At 38.2% G+C, this 13,385-nt stretch overlaps 1 protein-coding gene across 1 annotated transcript in view; it reads right to left on the bottom strand.

The window, feature by feature from the left end:
* Positions 1–13,385, bottom strand: part of RGS12 (regulator of G protein signaling 12) — a 72,455-nt gene that overhangs the window by 16,115 nt on the left and 42,955 nt on the right. Inside the window, exons 4-7 of the mRNA XM_035898673.1 lie at positions 9,859–10,028; positions 6,067–6,159; positions 4,847–4,990; positions 298–477 (exon numbers count right to left, since the gene is read on the bottom strand). Coding sequence (XP_035754566.1) covers positions 298–477; positions 4,847–4,990; positions 6,067–6,159; positions 9,859–10,028 — 587 coding nt within the window. The remainder of the gene's footprint in view (positions 1–297; positions 478–4,846; positions 4,991–6,066; positions 6,160–9,858; positions 10,029–13,385) is intronic.

Raw genomic sequence — 13,385 nt, 5'->3', positions numbered from 1 at the left:
AGTTTCTGAACTGATGCATTAGAATTATCCTAATTTTTACTTGTACAGATGTATTTAAGTAATAACAAATATTTAAAATTATATTCAGGAAGTCAATAGCTAGAAAGCTGATTCAAAGGTGTGGATTAAAAAAACATAAGTATTTTCCTGACTACATAGAGATTTTGTAATTATATTTGCCAGCACCACTAAACAAACATTCCAATTGTTTTTTATATATTATCTTTGATCTTCTAAAGAACTTGAAAAACATTATTTAAGAACACAGTTTTCAGATAACAACAATACAAAGGTAACCTTTTTCGGTGTTGACATATTAGACTTCTCTGAACTGATACTGTGTTTAGAAGTGGGGCTGCTGGGAACACGCTGAGGATCAGGAAGAGGACGACCTTCTACTTCAGCTAAGATGCATTCTTGGTAAAGGGGGGATTTGAGAAAGCGAGTATAGCTATCAAACTTCATCAAGTTAAATATCTGAAATTAAAATGCAATGGAGAATGGTTACATAAGCTTAAATGACACAAAGAAAATGAAGCTATTTCACAACAGCAAATTCCCACAAAATTTAGGTCATTAACCTGTAAACAGCAGTAGGCATGACTTTGTTTAGACCTGGTTAAATACACTGCACCAATTTAAACTGAAAGATAATTTGATCTATTCCCTTAGCACAGGTCCAGAAAAATGCTATGATTTGTGCTAAGTGCATGAGAAGCTGAGATGCTGTAGAGTCTCGACAACATCATCTTCACACCCATCTTTTACTGCATTTATGCCTTTGTACATTGTATGTGAAGCACGTAGCAAGCTAGCCAGTTTAAATATTTTTTAAGGATTATTACATCAGTACTACATGTGACAGGACTGAATTATACAAGTGTGTTTCAAGGCAGCTATGAACAAAAAAAAGTTTATGGTCCAAAACTCAGGAATACAATATAATCACAATATGCAATAGCATGCAATGATACACAAGATATGCAAGGTTAATTACTGATGCAGGGAGGAGCAAAGAATCCTTTACAGTATTTAGTAACGTTCACATGCCCAATCATATGGAAAAGAAAAGATCAGTATCTTTGGAAGATTCAATAATCAAGGTGCTATAAAAATCAAGACCTTGAAAAAGAACAGTTTACATAAAATGGCTGCTCTGTGCAAGACCAATATTTATCTTTAACTACATAGGAAGGAAGCAGCTCTATACCGGCCTGGAGCAAATGTCTGAGGCTAATTTAGCCAAAGCTAAATTTATGAAAGGAAGAAAAGTTCTTTCTTAAATGCTAAACAACATTTGAATTTCTTTTTTCATTTTTGCAAACCTACAGTTTTTAAGTGAATTCATACTTTTACCTTTATATCTTCTCCAGTAATTCACTTGATCTGAAAAAACAGTATGAATGCCTTCTTCTTTGGATGTGACAAATTCCCTACAAGTGAAGAATGGTATGCACCACCCCACTGGTTATGGCATTCCCAAGAGTCTACAGGGAAGTCCATCACTAAGCCACGGTGGCCCAGATGCAAATGGAAATATTTTTTCAGATTGTGCAGAGACACTCTTCTCACCAAGCATTAGCCCAAACCTTTTCCAGCAAACAGCAAGATGCTGCAGTGTCACGAGAAACCCAATTCAAACTGAATGCTGGCTTCCACATTCTTGCCTTCCCCCCATATATTCTCATTCCCTCTTTGGTGCTACCTGTCCTGTTTGTTGGGCCCTCTAACAAACTGTTTTCCACATGATAAGCTATGGAAAAAATACTTTTGTAGGGTTAGTTTTGCCAGCTTAATGTGCTGAAGCAGCTCAGCACAAAAACTAACGGCACTGCCCTCAATGCAGTGTCAAAGAGACAATCCAGCGTCAATGACTCTTCCCACTTGAAAAACTGTTCACAAAGGAGAATCTCTCTCATGATATGAAAGATACAGTTGTCTGACCACAGGTACACTGGCAAAAAGTCAACTAGTTTCAGAGTACACATAGTCTTCAGGTCAAGGCTCAACAAATTATTCAGTGTATGCAACGCACATAGCTCAGAAAAATTTCTTGAGTTCTGTTGAATTCAAAGAAAAACACCGTGGTGTATTGCCAAAACAGCTTAAAATACAGAGGAGCAATTACAAGATATCAAAATGCCTCAGTCTTACAGACTCATAGATGAACTGCTAATACAAGGTTAGTTATTGGGGGAAAATGGTACACACCAACACAGATGCAAAAACCAAGCTAACTGAAAAAATACAAAATACTTCACTTGCCTTTGAGGTTTTCAAGGAAATGAAATGTACAGAGGTTACACTCAACAAATCACAGTATTTTAAGCTAAATGTAATTTGTGCCCCCAAAATATAAGACACAATTTTACAATGCAACTAACCTTAAATACCTTAAATTTAATACAGTTTCAGGATAAAAACCAAAGCTTTTCAGAATTGTCTCCTATCACAGAATTTAGCACCAAAAAAAACCAAAATTGTTATTCCATGCTAGGTAAATCTCTGCAACATTTTCCGTTGTTCTTCCTGAGACACAAAGAGTTACCACAGAGATGGTCTGCAGATTAAATATACGTAATACAGCAAAAACATTCCAACCTTCTAACTTTGCTGGACAAAGTGATGACAACTTAACTACTTTATCTTGAGCTGACCATCATCTGCCCTACTACGATGCTAGCCCACACATCCCTGATTTCCTATATTTAGCATTATCAGCATATTAATTTACACATGTTAATGTCTTCTGCTTATAGGAAAAGTCTAGCAGATGCTATTTCTTGTTACAAATTAGAAAGAGAAATATAGCTTATAAAAGCATCATTTAAACTTTACACATAAACAAGGGTGCAAAAACATCCATTTATGCAACTCTAGATGAATTAAATATTTTATTCTTATTTTAGTGTCTTCAAGTGACCTACACTGTCTTGCATCCAGAAACAGTCAAAATACTTGTTCTTATTCTGTTATAAGAAACAGTGAAATCCTAACTAGACATTTTGATTACATCTACACTGTCATATTACAATACCTCTAACAACAGGCTCAAGGGCAAATTTGTCAGGCTATGGACAGAAAGCAACTTCCAGCAGCTTTCCTAACAGGCAGTGCTTGAGAGCTAATGGTTTCAGCAGTGCTTTCCAAGGCACTTCCACGCACACACTTTGGCAATTCCACTGCAGCCTTACAGCAACACACCCTATTCCCCAGCATCATATAACATTTATCCGATGACCACCACAGATCAGCACCCTTGCACTGTATGCTCAGTGCTGAAATATAAAAAAATCTTATGAAAGACCACAAATGCAGAACCTTTGCGTTATTAATATGGTGTCACTGCTGCAAGGTGAACTTTGAAAGCCCGCGGGTGTGTTGTGCTTAACCACATACACCTACAGTTCTGAGTTCCCGAGGTCATGCCACCCACCAGGAGCACAAAAGCGACCTGCTCCAGAACCACCACTTAGTGAAACCAAGATATTAAGGGCCGTCAAGGTAGTTGATTACCCAGCACCAACCTCAGCCAGGCAACACACCATTAGTACCTCAACTGGCACCCCCAGCTCCAAGGTCACTTTGGCAGAAGTAACTCTCATCTGCTTCACCTAATTTTTCAGTGGGGGGAATGGGCCTGACTGGGGGATCCGACAGGAGAACTACAGAAGCATTGGCAATTTGAGATAAGCAGGTCAGATCCACACAGGCCACGTGGCTGGGATTAGATCCACAGCAGCACTTCACATCAGCATTTTCAACCACCTTAAGAGCCCTCCAACCTAAGGACACAGCATTTTCAAAGGAAGAAAATCTGTATCAGCCCAGCCACCAGACTCATAAGAACACCATCTGCTCCACCAAACAAATGGGAGAGGATGAAGAGGAATTCAGGCATGGGTTCCACAAAGCCAAGATGAGGAATACATGAAAAAATGTCTGGGAAGATCATGGCTGGTAATTCCCACAGAAGCCTCAGGCCTTGGTAGGTGTATGGGGGATAGCTGTAATGCTAGAAGCTACCAGACCAGCAGTTAGACCTACCTTTCTATCTCCACCTTGCAGACAGAGGAGGATACTATATCCACCTGTTTAGATTGCTCCAAAAGCATGTGATCTGAGGTTGCATGAAGACCAAGATTGTGACCTTCATTTATGCAGCTAGAGCTATATCCTTGATTTCTAAATAATACAGTCTCAAAATTATTTCTACTAATAAATTATTATGGTGGGAGAGTTACCAGAGGGATTACTTAGGAGAAAAAAGAAACTTAAGTTCTACAGAAAATTTAAAATGTATCCTGTTGTTACATAACTGTTCTGTTCTGAACATCAATAGTAATTTAAAATACATCAACCTCAGAGGTCTTCAGAAACCAATAGTTTTAACAAACTCTTTATCTGACAGTTCTATAAAAGCATAAGGGAAGGACTCCTTTAATACAACAGACATATTTTACAAACTACTTCAACCAAAATTAGACCCTATTTGTGTAGACAATTGTCCACTAAAGAAAAGAATAAGCAACCATATGCAAACACCGTATGCATGGAGCTATTTACTTGCACTAAACCTTCATTTCAATAATAGTACTTTTCAGATTATTTTTTAATTAATGGCAATTTTCTTCACATATGCAAATGTATAGAAAAACAGTCAAACAGCTTTCCATTATACAGCCTTTTTCTATCCTGCTAACAGAACCTGTATGATCTTGACTTCAGTGTCTTTCTATACATAGTGAAATATAGAGCATGTGAAAATACTTTTATAGATTTTAAAGTACTTAAGTGGAAAAGATAATGGACATAAATGTACAGCAGTCACATTTTCTATCGTTACCTGAAGCTGTTGTTCCTTGAACATATCTGGATGCGGAGAATTGAGAATATCATCTGCCAACTGTGCCTGGCTATCAATATTAACTGGGGTTGTAGCTTTGCTACACAAGAACTTACTGAAGATCTCCCGAGCTCTGTAAGAAAGCTACAGAAAAGAAACATTAAATGTATGTTTGCTTTAAAACCATATTTTTAGACAGGCATTTTGTACACTGATATATTCCACCCAAAAATATACAGCCATTCCAGTTTCCTTAAGCAGTAAAAGTTGCCATCAAAATAAAAATTAAAATAATCAAACTCTTAAAATAGTAAGTGAAGCACATCAAATGCTTTCTTACAAAGGAGAATAGATTTTTTTAGATTTTAGACCTTTTACGTAAGAGATACTATTTAAATAAATCCTCCAAGCTTCAATTTCTAGAAGTTAGAAAAGGCAAGTATATAGATGAATATTACGGTCTATTTTTAACTTGTTTACTTTGAAACACCCACATTCTGGAAATAATAAAAAAAACACCAAACTGAGCTCGGAGCCTTTAAGGGTGGTGTTCAGAAAATACATTGTTTGAAGACAGAAGAAAGTGGGGAAAACACCTCTATGGTCCACAAAAGAGGAAAGAGGGACTTGCAGGATTAAATCATTTCCACAGTGTAAACCTAACCAGATTTGGCTGTGCTGTCAGCAGAAGTGTTGCCAACCTGCCCAAAATTCAAAATTCACCAAAACTGCCTGACCAACATAGGACTGTCTTAAAAGGATGAGATGCAGATTCCCATAATTTGTGAACAAATGTGACTACACTTACAGCAGCAGATATATCTAAGTTAATTATAAACACATTATCTTGGTTAGTGGAGGCAGCCTAGCTGAAAGAGCACAACAGAGGCTAATTTTCACCTCTCCTTGACATGTTAAATTAACATGCTCTGCACGCCCTTGCACTAGGCTACTGCAGCTAGCAATTCTTTGACATCCACTATACCTTAGCTCATTTTTACAGAGCTACCTCTGCACTGCACTGCAGTCTAAGTATATCCAATATCTTAAACCTGGGACAGTACTCTCAGGGGACTGAGAAAATTAGACTGAGGCTCCAACCCTATTTTAGTGAAGTCACAGTACAGAGACCAAGCACAGCTCCAATAGTTTCAATAATCTTGAAGAAGTAACAACTGTTAGCAAGCAAAGCCATATATTGAAATACAACAGTGACTTACCTCTTTTTTATCATGTGCAGGTACATGGTTAAAATATTCACAGGCCTGCCAGAATAAAATATTTTCTTCGCTGAATTCTTTCCGTAGAAATTCCTAGTGGGAAAATAAATAAATAAATGTCTTGTAAAGAAAAGAAGTCACTTGCCATTTCAAACAACATATTTATAGTGCTTGATAAGAATAATAAAGTTTGCATAATGGTAACATTTAAATCAGTCTCAGTCTAGTTTTCTTCTAAAGTAAAAATCAATGCATGTCCAATATATGCCTAGTGCTTCTCCTCTTTCTCATTTCTTTTGAAACGTGTAAATTGAGAAGAATCCATCAAATTACAATCAAATCATTTACATGTACAAAGATGAAGTTTGAAACTTCATGTTAAGTAATGTATAAACTAGTGAATAAACTTTTAATAAAATTTAAATAATTTATAACTACATTTAAAAATTACACTGTAAACCAGCTGTCTTTAATTGCAGCTCTACTAGTATAATAAGAGTAGATGTTTATCAAGCAGTGCCTGTAATCAATTTTGTATTCATTAGAGTGTCTTTCTGCATCACATGGCAACTATAAAAAATTGTTTATCACTGGTTGCTGATATGCTTACATGGGTCTCCTTGGAAAATGCATTCTTAGAGGAAAAAAAAAAAAGCCTCCCAGTTCACCACACAATAATCAGGACATTTGTATTATAGCATCCAGAAGTCCAAATGAAGACTGGGACCCCATTCAGTTGGGAAATTTTACAGCCACGAACTGTCCTTGATTCAAATCTGTATAATTAAATGTTCTCTCAGCGTATGTTTCTTGGAAGCATTTTAACTACGGGGGGTGGGAGGGGAGGGGATATAAAAAAATTAATTTGGTCCACTAAAAAAAAAAAATTATCTAGGCATTCATGTAATTGGAACAATGCTTGTTTACACTTTATAGGGCTTTAGGTATCAGTGTTTAACTGGAAATTTTAAATCAGCCCACAAGCCACAACCTTCACTCAAGAGTCACACTGGTATCACTCAAGCTTCCTTAACATACAAGGCAGTCTCAGAAAGCAAGAGGAATCTTCACAGAAATACTTAAAACTTAAATTTATTTGTGGTTTTAAGATTTACAAAGAGTCTAGGGAGTCCAACTGCAAGAAAGCAATTGAGATAATCTCACAGGGAGTCTAAATACACTAGCAATCTCTCAATTTAAACTAAAAGTTCTTCAGATACCTAACCTGAGATAATCAAATGTATAAAAGACAGTCCAGAGAGTAGTCAGGGAATATTTCTGCACTTTACATGTAATTACAGATTAAAAGAGAATCAAATTAGTGAGCAGGAACTGGAACCCAACTGCCTGCTTCCCTGTTCAGTGTCTTCCTTGCGAATCTATAGTCAATCCTCCGCTTGCTTTCTTGCCGGCCCCATGATTTGGGCACAGCTGGCTGCACAACAATTCAGCTTCATCAGGAAGACTGAGTGGTGCCCTAGTTGGAACATTTTGTAGCCTTGCAGTTGTCACACATAGCTGGAAAGCTGGAGATGTTGGTTTGAACCACTTGAGGAAGGAACTTGCAATCAGGTCTCTCACTTCCTGGATGACTGCTCTAATCAGCAGACTATTATGCAAAATATGAGTATTTGCAAAACATGCAAAATCTTCTCTTCTTAGAGAGTAATTCCTGCTCTGTGACAAAGCTGTCCTCAGGAAAGGCCTATGCATGCTGAATCCCAAATGCACCAAGATGCTTACTACGCATTTACTATCGTAAATTAAATGCTGATGCTCCAGTGTTCTTGAATGCTGCCAGAAATCTGTATCTTTTGGCTAGTTACAGGTGACTCCCTTATCAGTCTGTGGGCTTTATCAGCTTCCCTTTGAAGGAATGTTAAGCTATCAGTTGAAAAGGCATTTTTTTAGGCACCATAACTCTGTTTTATGCCAGACTTCTAGGTTTACACTCTTAAGTGTACACAAGTAAGTTTACTGGTGGCTTAAAAGTAATGAGAAAAGACAACTAAACTTTCAGTAGCACACTCCCAAACTATACTATTTTTCAGGTAGATTCTAACATCGGATCAAAATTGTAGTTTTTTCAGTCTCAGAAGAAGCCTCGGTACCTAAGCAGAAACATTAATAATTCTTAGGCTACTCTACTAAGAAAAATGGAAAGACAGGGAACATAATATCCAAGATACATTTTTGCTTTCATCTTTGTTTCATAGAATCATAGAATGTTTTGGTTGGAAGGGACCCCTAGAGGTCATCCAGCCCAACCCCCCTGCAGTGAGCAGGGACATCTTCAACCAGATCAGGTTGCTCAGAGCCCCATCCAACCTGGCCTTGAATGCTTCCAGGGATGGGGCCTCCACCCCCTCTCTGGACAACCTGGTTCCAGTGTTTCACCACCCTCATTGTAAAGAATTTCTTCCTTATATCCAGTCTAAACCTACCCTGGCTTAGTTTAAAACCATTACCCCTTGTCCTGTCACAGCTGGCCCTACTAAAAAGATTTTCCCCTTCTTTCCTATAGGCCCCCTTTAGGTACTGAAAGGCCACAATCAGGTCTCCCCGCAGTCTTCTCTTCTCCAGGCTGAACAACCCCAACTCTCTCAGCCTGTCCTCACAGGAGAGGTGCTCCAGCCCTCGTATCATTTTTGTGGCCCTCCTCTGGACCCGCTTCAACAGGTCCATGTTCTTCTTGTGCTGAGGGCTCCAGAGCTGGACGCAGTACTCCAGGTGAGCTCTCACCAGAGCAGAACAGAGGGGCAGAATCACCTCCCTCGACCTGCTGGCCATGCTTCTCCCGATGCAGCCCAGAGTACGGTTGGCCTTCTGGGCTGCCAGCGCACATTGCCGGCTCATGTCCAGCTTTTCATCCACCAGCACCCCCAAGTCCCTCTCAGCAGGGCTGCTCTCGATCCTTTCTTCCCCCAGCCTGTACTGACACTGAAACAGGTGTTCACTGTTAATGTGATTTTTGGGGTCCCCATGCCATTTAATGTGGAAGTCTTCTTATTAATCATTTGATACTTTAATGTACTTTTGTATCAAGTAAAGGAGTCCAATAATCTACATCTCTTACACCATAGGTTTCTTTATATCCTGTTTATGAAAATTATTTGGGCAGCACAAAATGTCCTTGTGATTCAGAATCAGCAAGACCTTCAGTGCAACAATGCAGAGTTGTATAAACCTCTATTTCCTTACATGTAAAACAGATTTATGACTTCATAAATGTGCTGTGAAGAAGTTTAATTTATGCTTTGCAAATACCCAACACTACTCTGGCAAGGTGCAGCTTTAACCAGTGCTGCTAGCAACCTTAATTATTTCCAAAAAGTATTTCTAAAAATCTTTTGCAGGAATATAAGCCAGTATAACATTGAAAAATGGTTCTACATGGCTTCCAACATTTCAGCAGGCAAATATGAATAGACGACCAATTCTTAGGAAACTACTGAATCTACTGCCTCCTCCTTTTTTTAAAGGGTAAAGATACAAATGTAACCAAATGTAATTGTTTTAGAAAATGGGGAAGCTTTCTAAAAGCTCAGATACAAAGCAAAGTATAGCCTCCATTTTTATTGGAAACTTTTGCTATCCAGAAATCCATAGCAATATGTGTATTGCTATAAACTCTTATTCATCTGCAAACCAGCATAAACTTAGAAAGATGCTCAGATAACTGTGTAACAACAAACTCCTATCTCTTGCCCTATGTAAGGATACTGTCAAGTAAGAAAAAAAAAAATCACTGCAGCAATTTTGAAAGGCCTCTTACCATCCCTCAGAGCTTACCGAAAAATATTTAACACCAACAGGATCCTGAAGAAGACGCTCAAATGAAACAGCCCAGCTTGCAACTCTTCTTTCTCGAAGTCGTCGGCAGCTCTGTACACTGGGAAGACTAGCATTGCTGCTGAGGCTGTTTTCACTGATGCAGTCTTTTAAATCAGTACTATTCAGCTCTGTTAAAAAAAAGGAACAAAACTGTCAATAAAATATTACTCACCTTTACTCTTCAGCATTGTGTACTTGATTGATCACACTTCCTGCTCAAGCTGAAAGTAGTGCAGACATCAAAATATCCCCCCCCTCCCCCCATTTTTATTAGGAGCACCTGCATAGATAAAGCCACCCCAACCATCTCTCAATTTTCTTCTGTTCCACTGCAAAGAAAATTAAATTAGTGTCTTAACAGCAATCCGCTGCCAAAAGCAAAAGGAGCAGGCACAAAAGGAAATCCCTGTTCTTGCTTCACAAAATAAATATTTTTGGACAAAGTTCTCTGCTCACATTCCTCATCTCGGGGATTGCAACCCCCAAGGAGAGTAAACCTTTACGAAACCACCGTTCACCAGAAAGTGGGAAAAAAATTATTATGAGATTTTGCTATTTCCCATCACCTACACTCTTACATCAGCAGACAGGGACTATGTGAAGTTTTTCATGGAAATGAGAGATTCCAGTTAAATGCTAAAAATTTAGGAGAGAAGTCAAATGAGGAAAAGAACACCAAGGAAAGTGAGCTAGTAATGGATGCCTTCCTTATCCATGGAAAATAGGAGTATGGAACCATAGAGCCTAAATTTATCGGGGTTTCTGGCAAAAACAGGGATCCATGACTCCCTTCCAGACTCGAGCCAACATAGCGCAATAATCTGGGGACCCCAAGCTGAGAAATGATCTGACTCTTTAGATCTCAGAAAAACAGAAATATTACATTCTGAAAGGCAAATTAACAAGAACCCATAGAGAACTCAGGAAAATACAACCTTGTGTAGCAGCGTGACTGTACAAATTTCAAGTATTGACCCAGACCATCTTTGTCACATATCAGGAAACACAGCATGAACAATAAATTCTCAAAGAAGTGACCACTTGTTCACAGAAGCATAAAGGTGAAAGAAATGGCTGCTCTAAGTCAAAGAGGGAACTGCATACAACAAGGTCCTATTCACAAACCCCTCATTTATTTGTTGTATGCCCTTTTACAAATCACCGCTCTCTTCACCTCTGCTTACACAAATGTAAAATTGATATAGTAGTGCTCACAGACACTTCACAGAGGTGATCTGGGGTTTAATTAGTTGTGAAGACACAACTGAATAAAGCCCTGAGCTACCTGGTCTGATCTCATAACGGACCCTGCTTTGAGCATGAGGTTGCACTAGAGATGCGCCAAACTGCATGATTCTGTGATGAAGGGATTAAAAAAAAAAAAAAAAAAAAAAAAAAAAGCAGACATTCAATTCTTTGAAAAATTAGCAGTAATAAATGTGAGAAAATAATATCCTCAAATAAAAGATATATTCAATAATTCTATGCCAAATGGAAAAGCAAATATACAGCTCATTATAAATGTAAACTGATTGAGAAAACTGAATTCACAACCAGTAAGAAATAGCCTATTCTTCACAGAGACATTTTTATTGTTGTTTATTTTCCTCAGTTAATCACCTGGACTAACTAAAGCAAGGAGCAATTTCACCAAAATTAGTACTTTGTAAGATCTCCCAAGTTCTCCTTTTCAGTTATATATATTTCAAAGCACTTTGCATTTCCAAATTCTGTGTTACAATACATTACTGTTCCCCCCCTGGAAGTATGAACTTTGAAGAAAAGGACAACTCAAAGATAGTTATGAACATAGGATAAAGTTATAACGGTAAGAAAAATTATAAAAAAAGACAGTTCTGAAATTTTGTTTTTAAATGTATTCTGTAGCTTAGAAATATTTACTAAGATGTAACAGTTAACTACATCAGATTTCTGCAAGCAAAGTTATTGTTTAAGACAAAAATAAAACAAAGTATGACAAAGAAAATTAAATTAGGGAGAAATTAAAACATAACTTTATTTTCAACAAGGATAATATTTAAGGACTATAATAACACATCAGGTATATACAAATATTTTTCTTTGCCTAATCATCTTATTAATCAAAGCTAGTTAAAAACACTCAGCAAATAATACCAATTTTTTAATAAGAAATATTTATTCATTTTTTCCTCTAAGACATATGAAAGCACATAACCAAGTCAACCATTAGCTTCATGAGAGAACACCTGTCACCACAGTGAAACTCTTGTGAAAGAAGCTAATGTGAATCTGACGAGAATTGCACCTAAAATTTATTATCTGAAGTATTTTGCTTTAACTCTGCAGGTGGATAGGTTTTATTTTACAGTCCAGGATATAAATAGATACCCACTTCGTGATATATCTGGAACAGTTTCAGACACTGCCTCACTCCTAGAGGGTTGAATCCCCAGTGTCCTCCAGTGATGAATGATGAAAGTTTCCTAGTTCCTTTCAGGCAAAATCAGAAAGGTAAACTCATCCCACACACCAAACCATTTAAACCTACTTAGCTGACAGAGGGAAATTAGGGAGTAGCCACATGAAGCACTCAACTCTTAAATCCACAAGTCACAGTGCCTTAGGACTCCGAAGGGATGGCAAGATGGGAGGCAGAGCAGTCATTAGCAGGTCAGCTTCAGCCTCCTCCCTCCCTGTGATGGCTCTTCAATTTCCCTATGGCAGGCAGGAAGACCAAACTGCAATTACAGTCTCTGAGTGTTTACACCAGTGGGTGACTGCTAACTACCTTTAATTGCTAGCAGCTGCTGGCTCTCTCCAGCTTGTCAGAGTTCCACTTGCTCTAAACTACGCTGGGTTCTCCTTCCTCTGATATGCTGCCGACTCTGGAGGTCCCATGAAAACAATAAGACGGGGTTTTCAACAACTTTTAAAGCTACTGGCACAGGTCCTCCAAAGTGCTAAAGCAGCATTAAGGGATTACCCATTCACAGTAAACTCTCTCTGTTCTGGTGGATTTTATTTAGCTAATTCTGATTTTTTCAGAAAGAACTATTTGAATTCATACTTAACCCTGACACTGCTTTGCTTTCCCTTAAAAACAAAATGCAGTCAGTTTGCTTTTAAAATCCATACAGATTTCTGCTGGGGTACCTGCCAACCTGAAAACACCGAACAAGGCTGTTTCCCAGAAAAGGCTTGGTTACTCTAGTTTCTTTTATCACATAGATCAACAGTTGCAATTAGAACAGTTACAACCTAAGTGCAGGTATACCAGTTAGAATCAGAGAAGAAGAAAGGTCAGATGGGAAGAAAAGCTCCACCAACTATAACATCAGTACACAATTTATCCAAATCACACTTAAATGAAGACTGTACAAGCTGTAACTCCTGCTCCACTCCCCTTGCAGAGGAATGTTTCCAATGTAAGACTTCAGTGTCAGGTTTCCCAACTCTCACAAATCCTGCATTCCTAGGTACACGCAGCCCACCTTGGAAAGCAG

This window comes from Egretta garzetta, unplaced genomic scaffold (genome assembly GCF_000687185.1).
Source record: "Egretta garzetta isolate BGI_Z169 unplaced genomic scaffold, ASM68718v1 scaffold107, whole genome shotgun sequence".
Taxonomy (NCBI): domain Eukaryota; kingdom Metazoa; phylum Chordata; class Aves; order Pelecaniformes; family Ardeidae; genus Egretta; species Egretta garzetta.
Note: the sequence above shows the minus strand (reverse complement) of the source record. Positions and strands in the feature narration are given on the sequence as shown.